The sequence below is a fragment of the Cibotium barometz genome, chromosome 30 (assembly GCF_041138505.1).
Source record: "Cibotium barometz isolate CiBa-2024 chromosome 30, ASM4113850v1, whole genome shotgun sequence".
Lineage (NCBI taxonomy): Eukaryota > Viridiplantae > Streptophyta > Polypodiopsida > Cyatheales > Cibotiaceae > Cibotium > Cibotium barometz.
The window spans coordinates 7,039,739-7,056,225 of NC_141075.1; the positions used below are offsets into that span (position 1 = coordinate 7,039,739).

At 43.9% G+C, this 16,487-nt stretch overlaps 1 protein-coding gene across 1 annotated transcript in view; it reads right to left on the reverse strand.

Moving 5' to 3' along the window:
* The window catches only part of LOC147621106 (uncharacterized), a 193,150-nt gene that overhangs the window by 135,463 nt on the left and 41,200 nt on the right, over window positions 1-16,487 (reverse strand). Inside the window, 6 exon segments of the mRNA XM_086823831.1 lie at window positions 3,802-3,911; window positions 9,721-9,783; window positions 9,867-9,960; window positions 12,985-13,114; window positions 13,258-13,347; window positions 13,555-13,666. Of these exon segments, the coding sequence (XP_086679957.1) occupies window positions 3,802-3,911; window positions 9,721-9,783; window positions 9,867-9,960; window positions 12,985-13,114; window positions 13,258-13,347; window positions 13,555-13,666 (599 nt within the window).

Here is a 16,487-nt window from a genome sequence, read left to right on the forward strand (position 1 = left end):
ATTGGGAAGGTGCCGTAGTGGTCTTCCGTCCAAGACTTAGGACACTCCCCCACTGGAAAATTTGGTGCTTCCACAGACACCTACGTCGAGTTTGTGGTTGGAGGCTTGTCGGCCTTGTAGGAGAGAGATTTGACCATCTTGTGCCCTCTGTGGTGAGCCGTGACGGGTTCTCTTAGGCCTACAGCCCCATAGTGCTCGGAGGAAGGATTGGTTAAGTCGTTTGGTACCTCTGTGATGTCCCCCATGTAGGATGTCAAACGTTCCGCCGCTTGGAGCCAATCAAGTAGTTCCCACTCATCACTATGGGGAACAAGGTCTTCTTCCTTCATAGACCAAGTGGTGGGTGTCAGAGAGTCAAACGATGAAGTGGTGTCTACTATAGCACCATGGATCCCTTGGTCCAAACCTTCCTCCAATTTTAGCACCTGTGCAGCCATGCTCTTGAGAAATCCACAATCGGTCAGAACCCCAATCGTGCAGAACACCAAAACACCTGTACTTCGAAGCCATGGTCGACCAATGAGTAATGAATAGGCCCCTCTGACTTCAGGAAGCCAGATCACCACAAAGTCCAGGAGCAATAGAATCCCTTGCATAACTACAGTGAAACCTTCTACTAGGCCGATGGGGGTCACCTTCCGTTGGTCGGCCATCCGAACACAGAAGTTGGCCGGTCGTGTTACCTTGAGACCTACTGCGTGGAGTGTGAATTATGGCATAACGTTTACCCCAAGGCCACCACATTGACAATTGCCCTGGAAAGTAGGGTACCATGAATCTCCACAGAGAGGCACGGGCTAATAGTCAGTAAAGGAGGGACTGGACCACTGATACACATGCAACCGGCCATAGTTGCACCCGGTTCGCGCACCGCCGGATAAGTTCAATTCGTTTGGTTCGGTTCGATCCAGTTCGGTTCAATACGATGCGGTTCGGTTTGGTCCTGAAGTTACCGTTTCTTTCGGCCTGTTTTTTTCTCTGCCCGTTTTTTTTGGCCGTTTGGAGAGCCGTTTGATGGGCGCTTTTTGGGGCTCTTGCTTGCTTGCCTTGAGGCTTGGCAACTTGGCAACTTGGCCCTTTGGTTGCCAACTTGCCTTTGCTTGAGGCTTGAGTCTCTAGGCTCTCCCTATTATCTATATAATAGGCCCTCCCCCAACCCCATCCTCACAAGTTCTCATTGCTCAACCCTCCCCTCACAAGTGCTCAAGTCTATCCTCTCCCTTGAGTCCCCTCTAGGCTCTCACCCTCTTCCTCATGAGTTTACACTCACTAGGGTCACCAACCCTTGCATGAGTGGTAGTTAGAGTCATCAACTCTTCTTACCGACTTAGAGCCACCAACTCTAATCACTCATTAGAGTCCCCAACTCTCTTATATGAGTGAAACCATCATGCTCCATGAAATCCTTCCGCCATGTCATAAATATTTGGAGGATTGTGACATGAGGAGTGGGTTGGCAAGGGGAAGGTGTAGCAGTGTGGAAAGTTTGTGGAACAGCAAGGACGGCTGTGGTGTCATGGGCTAGGTTGGGGGCAATCGAGCCGAGGTGAGGAGTTTGTTGCTGATGGAGTTGACGGAACCCCTTTAGAAAGTAGCTATCTTTGTCTTCGTGTCCTCCTTTTTCGCAATAGGGGTAGTACCTCCTTTCTCGACATTCTTGGGCAGCATATCCAACTAACTGCCATATAGCACACCACATGCCCTTCTTGGCTTCTTGCTGAGTCTTCAATTCCTCAATCTCCCGTTTGAGTTGGAGCAGATACTTTCCTTGCTCGGAGAGTTCTGGCTCACGTCCAGCTCCTGTTTCAGCTGAGCCATTGGGTCATCCGGTGGTGTCACCGTTGGATGTACAAAGCCCACATCACGCTCAAACATGAGTTGTGCATTTTGAAGTTGAGAGGCTAGCTCTTGGAATTCCAACAATGTAGTTGGTGGGGGCCGACTCTCTCGAATCTTCTGCTGGGTGGGTAAGGCCTGTGTCACCCACTGACGCACCATGAAGTCGCCAGGGTAAGTCGGTAAGCAGGCCGCCAGCACTGTGGTCCGTGTCATTAAGTTCTGACACCCTCTCTCCTAGTAGCAGTTGTAGCTTCCCTAGCTTGTGGAGAATGCAATCCTCATAGTTGCCAAGATGGAAGGTGCGGAGGAAAGTGTTCTTTAGACTGGTACAATCTGCAAAGTGGTCAGTTGGAAATTGACTAAACTACTTATCTGCAGAGCTTGAATCGGCCCAACACCGTGGAAAAGGGTTTTGCACCAAGAGGATTGGCTGGACCAGGAGGGCTGGCTTGGCCTCCGGCATTGTTACCGAGAGTGGGATTACCAAGGTTAGCTGCCATAGGGTCCCTAGGTGGTACGTAATTGAACCTCTTCCGATTGTAGCAGCGTATTGAGAGAGGACTTTGGATGGGCTGACCGGACTATCATGGGAGCATGTATTGGGCATGCAGAGAGGACACAACGCAAAGATAAGGGTGAGCTAACAGGACTCCAAGTTTCAAGAGTCCCACCATGCGTGCCAAAGTTTAGTGTACCTGTAGTAGGGTTGGTTGCCCGGCACACTAAGTGGTGGCTCTTCTCTGGACAGTATGTCCAGATTCCTCGATGCTCACAGCATGACATAGTAGACACTTCGGAGCAGAACACAATACAAGCGACAAGATTGCAAGAGACAAGACTACGAGAGGAACAAGAGCACTTGCACTACTCCAAGAACAATGTTACATGTCCTTCACTGTACCGTGCACACTCAGCAGAGGTCACAGTGAAGAGGACGACACACAGCTCAAGTTGATGACAAGTGCCTGCATAACACAGGCTACAAAGTGATATGAAGGATGAAGCATGAAGGATGTCCTTTAGGATAAGTCGGGGGACTATATAAGCAATCCGGCGAGACGGGTTGAGTAGGTGGAGTAGGTGGCATCTCCTATCTTTGGTGGATGCCCTGAGGTGGCAGTCTTTGGTAAAATCTCTCATCTCTTGGAGATGCCCATTGGAGTGTCAGCCAGTGCCTTCAATGCCAGTGCGTGCACCGCTCTTTGTGTCCGTTGTGGTGCGCCTCCACCTCTGATGATCCCCGAATGCTCCGGGGTGGTACTCCAAGGTGGTCAACCCACTATGGCGGTGTGATGGTGTTACGCTGTGGCAGTGTGACACTGTTACAGTGGTCCGTCCAGTGTGGGCACCCTTGGTGGCTACATATGCATCCAATAGCATGAGGCGATGGGCCTCTCTCCAGCCTGCATCCACAAGGGTGGCATTCACTAAAGACAAAGCCACCCTGTGTTACAATATCCAACAAAGCATAAAGAAGTTTGTTACTCTTTTTTTGTGAGAATTCTGGTACTGAAGGATTTGCTTGGTTTGGAACTCAAGACTGCACTACAGCAGCCTGGGTACACCAACCGCTCGGGCTAGAGCCCGCTGGCCCTTGCAGTTTTGTAGTTTTGGATATACAAGCACACACACACTCCCACCCATATTGGAAGTGTATGAACTAGGCAACACAAAGGAATACTCCACTTTGAATATTTGGACACTCTTTTTAAAGAAAACAATACACTACCATCACAACACAACACAAACTGTAGTGAAGAAGAAAAACTAACCTCGCATAAGAAAGAACATCGTTCAGACAAAATATAGAACATAAGAAACACACCCCCACTCATATTGGAAGTGTCTAGAAGCAAGGCAATGCAGAGAAATTCTCCATTTTAAATATTTGTACACCTTTTTTATTTAGTGCAACATTATCTTTACCACACAATCAGACTGTAGTGAAGAAGAGAAACTAGCCTCGCATAAGAAAGAACATCGTTCAGACAGGAGCGTTGCAAGAAGAGGCACAGACTCTGTTGGTGCAGCCCGTGCAATCAGAGCAAAGGCGCTAAGTCGCTCATCCCTGGCTGCAATGTGAATAGTGATAACATATAAGTGAAGGTCACACACAAAAACCTCCTGGTTAACAAAGAGCATGGAGGTGATTCAAAAATGGTGAATAATGTGTCAAAAAAATAAATAAAATGAAATAAGATGTCCACATGTATATCCAACTCCAGATCATGAGGATAAGGTAAGTCTCACAAATTTAGCTTTGGAATAAATCAGTGCAAAAAGCTGAATATGAAGAAAGAAACAGAGTGGATCAATCAGGTCTTCAACTCTTGAAACAATCCATACAGCATTTGAAACAGGTAAAGGTTATCACCGACAGTGTGTTTCTGAAAATCTAGCTATGAAGATGCTCAGAACAGTGGTTGTATTCTCTTCAGAAACTGGACAAAGCTTTGACAAGTATACAATTTCCCTCACACTGAACAATCATGAGCAAAAAAGAGAGACACAGAGGCTGCCAAATCATCCGCACCATATCCATGAACATTATAAAGCAGCAGCTAGCTACCAAGAGGGATAGATTGATTAATTATAACATCCACGAGAGGCCAAAAGATGGCCCTTGGGACCAGTACAAGGCCCAAAGCATGTGCTCAGCCATGAAGCTCAACGTTTCCAAAAAAAAAAAACTTACTGCATAGTTTTAGAATCTTTACAATCATCCATGCATACATCACTTTGAGAGTCAGAGTATGTTGATTTTTGTTTAGTTCAAACTCCTGATGACAACACTACCCATTTGCCTGTTTATTGTGCTGCTTTGATCTTTTGTTACTCCACTGCTTTTTGTCCAAGTTGAGACAGAGTAAGATCCTACCAAGGGTTTCAAAGTTCAAGCATGCTAAATCACCCAAATTGTCAAATCTGTTGCCTATTCTAAGAGGAAATGGCAAACCATTTCTGGGGATTTTATCATAGGATTACCAAGGACCACAAAAGATCATAATGCTATCTTGCTAATAGTTTAAATTGGCACACTATTCCTATGGCGAAAATCACCCAAATTGTCAAATCTGTAGCCTATCCTGAGAGGAACTGGCAAAGCATTTCCAGGGGAATTGCCTAGGACCAAAAAAGATCATAATGCTATCTTGCTAATAGTTTGAAATGGCACACTATTCCCATGACGAAAAAAGTGGAGGCACCGCAAGTGGCAGGTTTATTTTTTGCAAATGAGCTTAAATTACATGGCTTGCCAAAATCCATTGTATCACATTGAGAATCAAAATTGACGATTTACTGAATAATATATCCAGTCCTATTGGTATTGTTCAAGCATCGGATAGCTCATGTTTGTACAGTCCCATTATGAGGAGTAGCCATGGGCACCCGGCATCCCCATATTCACACGGGATGGTCGCCTAGGAGGCCACATGGTTTAGAGATGGCTTAGATTGGTAGAGCAGCCCAGGTGCCCAGCATCCCCGTATTCACACGGGGATCGTGACCTAGGAGGCCGGATGGTTTAGAGACAGCTTAGATTAGATTTTGCACACTCCCAAATAGACTACATGTTACACTGAACCGTTATCCCATAACGGTTCACACATGGAGTAGGTAGACTTTACCCTTGGACACCTTGTCGTCCTAACATTGCAGGCTCGAGCAACACCAAAGATGAGCCAAAATTACTGTGGAAGCTGGGGTAACTACATGGCAGTTACACCATGGACGGTGGCACCGATTATGACCACAAATCTATGCGGTCATGTCATGGCCTCCCTGCATATACAAGTCTACATAGATACACGGCCAGCCCCGTCTCCACACATTTCATCAGTCGTTACTATGAGTTTACTCCCTAGCTTCTACTACCATACAACCTCCATCTTAGCATGTCCAGATCAGCCACATCGAAGTTCCCTTCACACAAGGACATGGGTGTGGGGCTCTGTCATCTATTGTATCACTTTAGTAATATAGGATTTTTCTCTCTCTCTGTTTTTGTGCAATTTGAGTTTTAAAGTTGTGTTGTCAAAAATCCTACTCTTGTAAGTTTCGCTTGTTTACACCATACGTTGTATCCTCTTACATGGTATCAGAGGTCCGGCTCGGAACAGAAATGGCATCTTCCACAAGAACCCGCCCCCCACCATTTGGTGCTGATGAAAAGCTTAACGGTTTGAATTATCCTCTCTAGAAGTTTAAGCTCAGGATACCTATCCTCCTATGAGCTCTGGACACCATCATTGGTTTTGATGTTCACCCGCCACCAAGGAGGGATGCAAACGGCAACCTTGTACCACCTATTGCCGACCTTGTTCAAGCTTGGAGATGAAAGGATGCAGACGCTCTCTATGCCACTGCCACTAGCGTGGAAGATAGCGTGCTGACCATGGTTCAACATGTCTCCACCACTACAGAAGCATGGGCTTTATTGCAGAGCCAGTATGAGACCATGAATCCCTCAAGGATTGACAATCTTCAAAATCAACTTAAACAAGCGAAGTTGAATGAAGGCGAAGTGAAGCAATGGAGGTGTTCTGTAACATGCTTACTTAAGTGGCAGCGTAACGATGATAACAACGCTAATTACATAAGCAAAATGACACAGATTTTCTTTCACTTGCAAGGCGGTACCCCACAGTGGAAGTACATTCCTCCACAGTGGTTTATGTCCCGCATCTCTTATCTCCCTCCCTGGGACTTTGTATAGGTTTTGTTTTTTGGCATAAAATTTTGCCTTTGTGCGGTTGGTCGCACTTGTACCTTTTGGCGCTTTAGTGTGTGTTTGTATGAGATTTTGTGGCAATATAATCAGCCTTGTTTTACTGAAAAAAAATGACACACAGAAGAAGAGAGGAGGAGACCCGAAACTCTTTACCTAATCTACCCCTACAATATATTACTAAATGAATGAGTAATTAAACAATGAATTATGAATGCTATACATAAACATCATGCTTACAATCTTACTATACTCCATGGGAGGTGTACTTGGCTAATCCAAATGTTGTGACTGCATGCCCTTGGTCTTGGCTCTGCAATCTCTATCTTTGAATGCTTAGAATGACTCTTGACTTGCCCTTTTATAGGAATTTTGATGGCAACTCATATTCAGATCCGCCAACTCTTTTAAGGCCACAAAAGTCATCAAAAATATCATAAAATGTGTTCATATTGTGCCCCTAAAATATTCCAACCATTGGTGCATGTCCTGGGCACCTCCAAGCACCTATAGGGCTGTCAAAACTGCTCCAAACTGCCCATATTATGCCTTTAACTTTGCCTCTAAGGTGGCTGCAAGGACTAATTATGTCTACATGGCACTTGATTAGGGTGTGCACGACGTGGCATTCTCTCCCGCTGCTAAACTTAGAGCACTGGGGCAAACCATGCACCCTTGCTCCTTTTCTGAGTTGGTCTATCTCTAGGCTCATCTCCTAACTCCTTGGCACTAACATTGATGCCCCCACTAGAACTATCGAAACTTCTTCATGCTCCTTTGCCAATGGTTGCTCTTCCGGGACTAAGGACATGAGAAACTCCTCTATCACCAAAGGAACTGCTCCAACACTTGTCCCATCCTCCATTCTGGATTCAATGAGGGCATACCTACACTAATGGTGTTGCCCCCACTTCGGAAACTGTTGGATCTTGTCCACTGGTTCTAGAACTAGTGCGGACTTGCTAGACTTTGATAATTGCATCTCTTGGTCAACCTTGACGTGTTGATCCGACACTTTCATTGGTGTGTCTATGGTATCCCTTTGTCCTTGGTCTTCAACTGCGGCACTCTATCAACTATAACTACAACCATTGCTTTCTGGATTGTACTTAGCCTCATGACCGCCATTATGTTCTCAACTTGCTTCAAGCATCTTACTAGCTCTTGATCACGACAATAGTGCTCCTCGTTCACCCACTTCCATTCAGCCATACGTTCTTCATGTTGTCGTTTAAACTCAACATTAATCTCTTCAACTCAACATTAATCTCTTCAACTCTCTAGCAATGGCAGGCATCTCTCTCTTCGTATTTCCGGTTGTACCTCTCTGTCAGGGTGACGTTTTGGTCGAGGGAGTATCCGAAAGAAGCCATTTCCTACCTCGTATAGACCTAAGCTAAGACCTTTGCAAGTCCTAGACTGCATGCAATCTTTGCTAAATGCTAAAATGGGCTGAAATCCTAAAAATGCAAACCCTCATATGCTATGCAAACTCAAACGAGGCTGAAAATGTTGGGCAAGTTCCAAGGACTTCATTGATACAAAACGGAAAACTATAGATATGGGCATCTCGGTATGCATACTCTTTCAAAGATGCCAAAAGGTAAGCTAGTTTGCTACCAAAATTCGACAATCCAAATATATGTGAAGCTTGGATGATTGGGCAAGCAACAGAACTATGTACTATTGCACTTAGAGGTTTCACATTGATTGATGATTACAGTAGGAAGATTGGGTAAATTTCCTTAAGGAAAACCTCAAGCTTTTGGAAAGTTTAAAGAATGGCTTGCATTGGTTGAAACTGAGACAGAAACCAAATTGAAGCAATTCAGAACGGACGAGAAGGAGAATTCGTGTCTGATCCTTGCAGAAACCTAAGAATTCTCCTTCTCGTCCGTTCTGAATTGCTTCAATTTGGTTTCTGTCTCAGTTTCAACCAATGCAAGGAAATAGGCATAAAGCAGCAGCTCACTACCACGCACACTGCGCCGCAAAATGGTATTGCAGAGCACAAGAATCACGCGATTGTGGAGATGGCAAGGAGTATGCTTAGTGGCAGAAATATTCCTCAATCCTTTTCGGCTGACGCACTTAACCACCCCGCTGCATACATTCTTAACACGAGTGCAACAAGGGACGACTCCATTACAAGCCTACTCGGGAAAGAAACCTTCAGCTGCACACTTGAAAGTTTCTGGGTGTGAATGCTACGTCCATGTTCCATATGATCAGAGAATCGGATTGGATACCAAAATCCACAAATGCATCTTCATTTTTTACACATGGATTCAAAGAGATATCGGCTCTAGGACCCTCAAGCAAAGAACTCCACTATGGACTCCTCTGGCTTCCACTGACCAGAGGTGAAAGCTTATCAGCAGCATTGCAGCATGGCATATTTATAATGCATGGTGCAACAAGGCCATTGACGGCATTGCAACAGAGTCCATCACATCCATCTAGGCAAACCTCGTACATACTCTCCACAGCCTTTGAAAGCAGCTCCAAAGCAGCCAGGTCACGCAAGAGCGCCCCACAGCCTTTCTCTGCACTTGCAGCCTTTCTTCACACTTGAAGCCTAGGACTTTTCCTTTCCTGAGCCAATAGAGGCGTCACTTGGCACTACAGGCTCTTCACACACCCCCCCCCCAAGGCCCCCGTCACACCCCCTATGTGCTCTCCCTCCAAGAGCAGTCAGCCGTGGATGAGCACTCTCCTCCTCGTGTACAGATTTTTCTCTCTGTGGATAGCTGTTATCTGCCTTTGTGCATATGTTAAAAATATATATATACCGATAGAAGGATCTTTTCTCTAGGAGAAAAGGGGTGGAAACATGATTACAAACGCACACCGTGCTGTAAGACCTAGTGTGCACTGTGCACATGAGTAAGCGGAACCACCTAAATAAAATTATATATCCTCTGGTCATGCAGTCTCAATACATGAGAAAAAACAAAATGAAAAAAAAAAAAAAGAGATGCAACTTGAAGCACTATTGTATTCTGCAACAGCTTCTGGCAAAACTGTCAGTTATAATGTACCGACTAACTATGCAGATACAAGACAAGCAACTAAAGCAGCTTTACTACAGATACATTGACTATAAGACCACACCAGACAGAATAGTCGTAGACTCTTAAATTGTAGCACACCTGCAATAGCAGCCTGCAATTGTTCAGATTTATCTCCATCATCATCAGCCGATGCCGCCGCAGCTGCAATGGAAACACGAGGCAACCAATTTAGCCATCTGCGAAAATCATAACCAACCAGCCTAAAACAAATGAGTAGGAAATACCCCTCAATTCTATATGCACAAAAGTATGGAACACTGCTGCTGCAGCCTGTACTCCAGACTGTGGAAACGGAATCCTTTTGCTCAAGTCTGCAGGCTGGATACATACAGCATAATTCAAAGCCTTATCTACATGGTTTTGGACATCTACATGGTTTTGGACATCTAAGTTTGTGCAAGCTAACACTAATTCCATAGTGCATACCCCAATAAATCAAAAAACAAAAGCAATGGAAACAAACACACTCATGCTCATGATTCCAAGACTTTACAATGGTCTATAGTTTACTGAACTAGTCATAAGATTGATATTTCTTGCAAAACATAGGCAAAAAGGATCAATGGTCTCTAGTTTACTGAACTAGTCATAAGATTGACATTTCTTGCAAAATATAGGCAAAAAGGATCAATAAATTTCTTGAGAGATTGTAAGAAGATAAAATTTGAAGTGTATGGAAGGCCACGGGCAGAATCTTTCAAATTGCACAATACCAAAGGAGAGCCATATTGTCCCTCAGAGGTTTTTCATACTATACATCACGCTCCTATGAAGGGAGCTTTGATGCCTAAACTGGAATTGATAGAGGAAACAGGGTGCAATTCACATTGTAATGTATGGATGGGCTCACACTACTCTCTAAATAGCTTCTCTAGACCACGGTCGATCTCAAAAGTCCCACAAGAATAAATCTGGTGATTTCACGTCCATGGGCCAGTTATGAAAATCACCAAGAACTTTTAGTCTTACAGCTTCCAAGACCATCACAAACCATCAGGGCACCAGCATCACAAACCATCAGGCCCACAACCCGAGGAGGACCTGGCAAAACTATCTCCTACTCCAACACGTATTGCCCAGTATGAGAATATTGGTCCATACAAGCACGTAGCCTATTGGGCAGTCTGAGAAAACCTTCCTGAGCCATCTACAAATAAACTCACTTCAATATCTCCTACTCCAATACGCATTGCCTAGCATGAGAATATCGGTCCATACAAGCATGTAGCCTATTGGGCAGTCTGAGAAAACCTTCCTGAGCCATCTACAAATAAGCTCACTTCAACAGGCCATCCAGGTTCAAACCAAGGTGCTGGGCATGACTACTCAACGATGGCTACTCCTCATAAGAAAGATGAGCTAGCCAGACCCTACACATTTCATAATGAGGGTGGAGCACTGATTTTTAACCCTCCAACCCCATAGTGCATGTACACCCAAATGTGAGTTCAAAAGACAGCGTCTCAAGAAGTACCTCTCTGATACTTTGGTAACAACCTTAGCACCTCAAGAAGTGGAAGTGTGGGGGACCAGCAATTCATTGTCCACATGGATGGATGTTGAAAAGGTTCAGAGAAAATCTTACGTATTTGGTCAACTTAAAGAACTCACTCCCGAATCAGCGTCAACTAGCACATAGCACAGTGGTGAAGGCTTGTGACTTGGGGAGGGGATGTCCGAGTTCAAATCCCTACAGGCCCCTGTTGTATTGAGGCTGCTTTGTGAACACAAGTTGTAACGCCTTCGGGAGGGAAGACCAAGCCACCTCCAAGAGGGCACCAAATAGCAACTACTCGAGCATCTACTCAAAGGGGCAAAAAAGGAACTCCAGAATTGGTTCTTTGAGTCAAGGAGCCTAGCCATCGAGGACCTCAGAATGTAAGGCCTGGTTGAATACATAATCAGGCTCCAACATGTGCCATCAGCAAGGTTGTCGGAGAATTATGGGAAGCACAACACAAGAGCAGCCTCTTAAATTCAGGGTGGATAATGAATAAAAAAACAGTGGTTTGCTAGATGGAATACCGAAAGTGGCTTACTAGATGGAATGCACCGAAGGACCTGATGTCAATGATTGCATTTATCCCACTTAAGTGTTTGACTATATGGGAAAGGCAGAGTGGCTCCAAGTACCACGACTACAGTTTGCACATAAGGCCCTCATACAAACTCTCCTTGGCAAAAAGAGGTTTAGAGCGCCCCACTATTAGACAGAACAAATGCAGGACAATAGCATGGCAAATCTGAGTCAAAGGGACATGCATGGTATGCTCCATCGTGGTGCAGACAACTGTGCCACTATCCGGACATGCTCCTTGACGAATGCATTGACATCCTTGCATTTCTTTCACAAAAGGGGAGACCATTTTCATCACTGCTTTTATCAAAGAAGTGTTACATCATCATGCTGCTTGTATCAAGGAAACATTACATCACTGGTGTTTCCTTTATCATGCTGCTTGTATCAACGAAACATTACATCACTGGTGTTTCCTTTATCAAGGAAGTGTTACATCACTGAGAAGTACTCACAACACAGGACATGTAAACAGAGATAGACGATAGAGAACTCTTTCAATCACCAATTTTGTATAGGCATGTGCCTGCGTGACACAGTCTCATAGGCCATATTCAATTTCAAAACAAACAAACATAATCCTGGAAATTCAATCTTTCCTTAGGGCTCAAACCTTGGCTTCCAAGGGGCTATTCTACCCTCGCTCCATTGGTATTAAAGCTGGGATTCCTGTTGGAGGAAGGATAAGACCTGGATTTGACATGCTTATGCTCCACAACATGCCCACAATTGGAAGGAACTTACTGCATAGGCTCATGATACCAAAGAAAACATCAGAAAAAATACATTACTTCTAGACTTGCTTTAGGTCTCTAAAGGCACCAAATGAGTGTGCTCAACACCTATCCTAGTACTCTGCAAAAATTATATTTTGGCTACTCTGCAAAATGTGAGTCTTTATTTTTGTATGTTTTGTTACATCCCACTGCATGGTGTGCATGTTACTTTTGGAGATTCATAAATCCTCCGTATCTTTCATTGAAATTTCAGTTCTTTCCTCTTTTAAGGTCACTGTCATACTCATGAACAACAAGTTTCTTAAGCCTGAAGTCAAAAAATCTGCAATTTTTCATTGGCCTGCATGCTGCTTACACCACTTTTACTACAAGACAATTGATAAGCAACTGTCAACACTCATTCAGTCGGGAGACAAGTCATAAACCAGTTAAAATGTGCTTAAACAACGAATATCCGAAATTCTATTTCTCCTGCAGAATTGACAATGATGCTAACGGGCACAGCTATTTTTGGCTGCTCAGCCTCACCTGGAGGAGATATGTCCACGTGTCAAGAAGACTTTCCATGCCTTCTTCCACCCAGCTTCGTTCCTCATCACATCTTTCCCCACTTTCTTTGATCATTTCTTCTGTGAGTGATGATAAAAGATTTAAGGTGCTGCCAAGACAGGTAGATCCTCAATCCCCACAGGTGACCCAAGCTTGGTCTTACTCAAAAGAAGGCGCTGGACAGCATGAGCAGCTAGAGTGACAAATTAGACAGCAGACTATTTACACACTGAGTGTGTAATATCTGCATACCTTCCCGAAGGCTTCAAGAAATTATCAAACGCTGAAGGAGACGTCAAGCTCGCTATTGATCCAAGTGCCCGACAACCGTCAAGTAGCTCACTGCAGAAGGACCACCACAAGTAGATTCATGGTAAAGAGTCTAAATCTTGAAAGATCACTTCCCCACACATTAAAGAAAGCTAATCCAACTCTAAACAAACTGGGAACGTGTATATAGTACATGTATTTTGTGCCTATCATTCAACCAGAGATAGCAGCGAACAATTTCATAAACTAAATAGTATGGCAGGTTGGAATAGAGCCTGCCTTTCACTTTTGCCAGTTTTGATGGCCAAAATAACAGAATGTGGGGGACTTATCCAAGACGTAATTCCAATTAGCAATCGTTGTAGATGCTGCTCTTGAGTGGCTCCTCTATCTGGAGAGCAAAACAGAACTGGCTTTAGCCGTGCTTTTAAATGGAAAAGAGAAGACAAAAAAGTTGAATAGTTTGTGTGAATCTCAAAACAACATACTTAAAAAGTGGGCATGTAATGATCAGTAGAGTGGAACACAAAAATCTGCAGGGCTTGCCTAGTGGTTACACAACTAGGCATGTATTATCTACTCAAGCAATGCATGTGCTGACTCTATGACCTCAAAATACCCAACAGCAACACAAAACTGTGTTGAGCAGACCCATGTAAACTACCTCCATAAGAAAGTTCCTTGACCCATGGTGAACAGCTCTTAGGTACCTACCATGTTTAAGCTCCTTCTGACACACATGATGTATCCTCCAAGGAGAGCTCAGGTAAGATATAGCTCAGATCCAACCTTCTCAACATAGCCCAAGTCACAATATCCTTTGGAAGAAGATTAGAAAAACCAAACCTCTAGCAGTGTAATGTAGAGGCCATGGGCCAGGTAAATAATGCCTAAATATTTGGGACTATGGGCTAATAAAGCCTTGGGACCATGGGCATGGACAATAATAAGTGTAGTGTGAAAAGGGGCCATGGTATATAAGTGAATATGGTTTCGCTAATCACAAATAACAAGAAAAAATCATTTTTACTTTGCTAGTGAGTGCATCTCCTTCTTGCAGTGGTATCAGAGCTCTTGTTTTGATCCATTTTAATTAATTTCTTGATTTTTCCCAAGTCTGAAAAATAATTTTCTGGTTTTCTCTTAATCTAGCCAAGAATCTTGAGAAATCACATTTTGCTAATTTTCTTGGCCATTTAGGCAGCAAAAACTAGACATATTTGACAAGTTTGGACTTAATTTTGACATTTTCTTGATATCCAAGAATTGTTGTAATTTTTTGGACATATTTGGGAGCCAATTTTTTGCAAACCCTACCTTCCATTGGGGCAAACCACTTGTTATGAGCTTCTATTGGCCATCTCTTTTGACATTTTTGAGCCTTTCTAGCCACACCAATGGTGAGTTCTTGATTGCTTATGGACTGATTTTGGTCATTTTCTCATTAATCCTAACTACGACCAAATTGTTCAAATTACGTTTGGTCAAATTACGACCAAATTGGCCTTTTTGGCAGTTTTGACCACTTACAGTAGGGGTACAAAACCCTAATTCAATCCGAAACAGACGGAGCTGTTTTGGAGCCACTTACATAGCTTGAAAGAGCTATTCAATAGCTTCCTTTTGAACAAAAAAGCTCCGAATTCCGATACTGAAGGCTTAAGTTACAACCATTTTAGTGTTTACAAGTAAGTACTATGGGTAACCGGAGTACTATGGGTAACCAGGGACACCCATCCAAAGCGCAATTGCAACAAATGCTTATGGAAGGGCAAACCAATGAAGCACATGTGGATGAACTTGCACAAGAGAGAGAGAGAAAGAGAGTTGTGTCAAGGTTTTTTTTGTGTATTATGGTACAAAAAGGCAACATCAATGATTGTACATCTTCAAGGCCCTTGGTCTACCCTGTAGGAGTGACCTCTGGCCTTCTACATGCTACTACTGACTACTAGACTTCTTCAAAAGGTGAATGTTCAATGCAAATGCTGACTTATCCCATATATAGGCTTAAGTTGATCATCGGTCCACTATCCTTCTGTTGACCTGCTATGGACAAGGAATATTGGCTAAAAATGCTACATTAAATGCTACGCTTATTCCCAGATCTGTCCCATCTGCTAGCCGGCTGTATGATGCTGACCGCCTGCCTACTTGAGTGCCCCAGACGGCTGCCAACTGCTGTAAGAGGGCCTTGCTGCTGCCAACTGGGTACCCATGCCCTTCAGTATGCTTATGATGCTTTATGCTAAGCCTTAAATGCTGTCCTAACTGATTATGTTGTTCATACCGAGGTTGAGGTCATGGCACGGGCGTGCATGTGACATTTTTTGATGATATCTTGGTGTACAACAAGAACATGGATGATCACTTGCAAAATGTAAAAGAGATTCATTGAGAGGTATGCACAAGTGGCGGCACTCCTCACCAACAAACTCAAAGAGGAGGCCTTCTTTTAGCCGACGAGTTTTGAAGAGCTCAAGAGATGCTTACCTCGGCCCCTACCTTAGTATGTCCGGATTTCTCCAAACCAATTACCATACGAGCAGATGCTTGGGGGAGAGAAGTTGGGAATGTTTTGTATTAAGACCATGGGGTTATTGCCTATGAGAGTCGCAAGTTGAATGAGAAGGAGGCGGCTATGCATGTGTATGATCAAGAAATGATCACCAATTTGCATGCAACCAAGAAATGGCATCATTATCTCTATGGTAGCTAGTGGCCCAGTGAAACCGGCCTTCAGAAACTTGACGGGCGGTGAGGACACTTAATCACACTTAAATCTCTTTACGAACTGGTATAATAAACTTGGAAGAAGAAGAAGAAAAAGAAATAAGTGGAGCTAGAGTGCTCCTGCACAAAAGACCAATTGGCCCCCGAGCGTGGCGCCCCCGCAGGTATTTATTTATCAAACGAGGTCGGCGTAGCCCTTGTACAATTCCCGAGAAGAAATCCCCTTGCTCCATGTAGAGGAGATCTCCTTGAATCTTTCACCCAACTCGTGTTGTGGGATAGAAGAGCCTTGGCCCCCTATTTATACAAGTTTAGGGGTGAAAAGCAATGCTTTTCCCCCTTAGAGAAAAATTTATTACAAGTGCTTTTCTCCTTTATTGAAAAACTCTTCGAAGGATTTTCTCTTATTCTTTTTTTTATTAAAAAAAATACATGGCGATTAAGTGCTTTTCGAAAAAAAAATCCCACGTTGCTCTTTT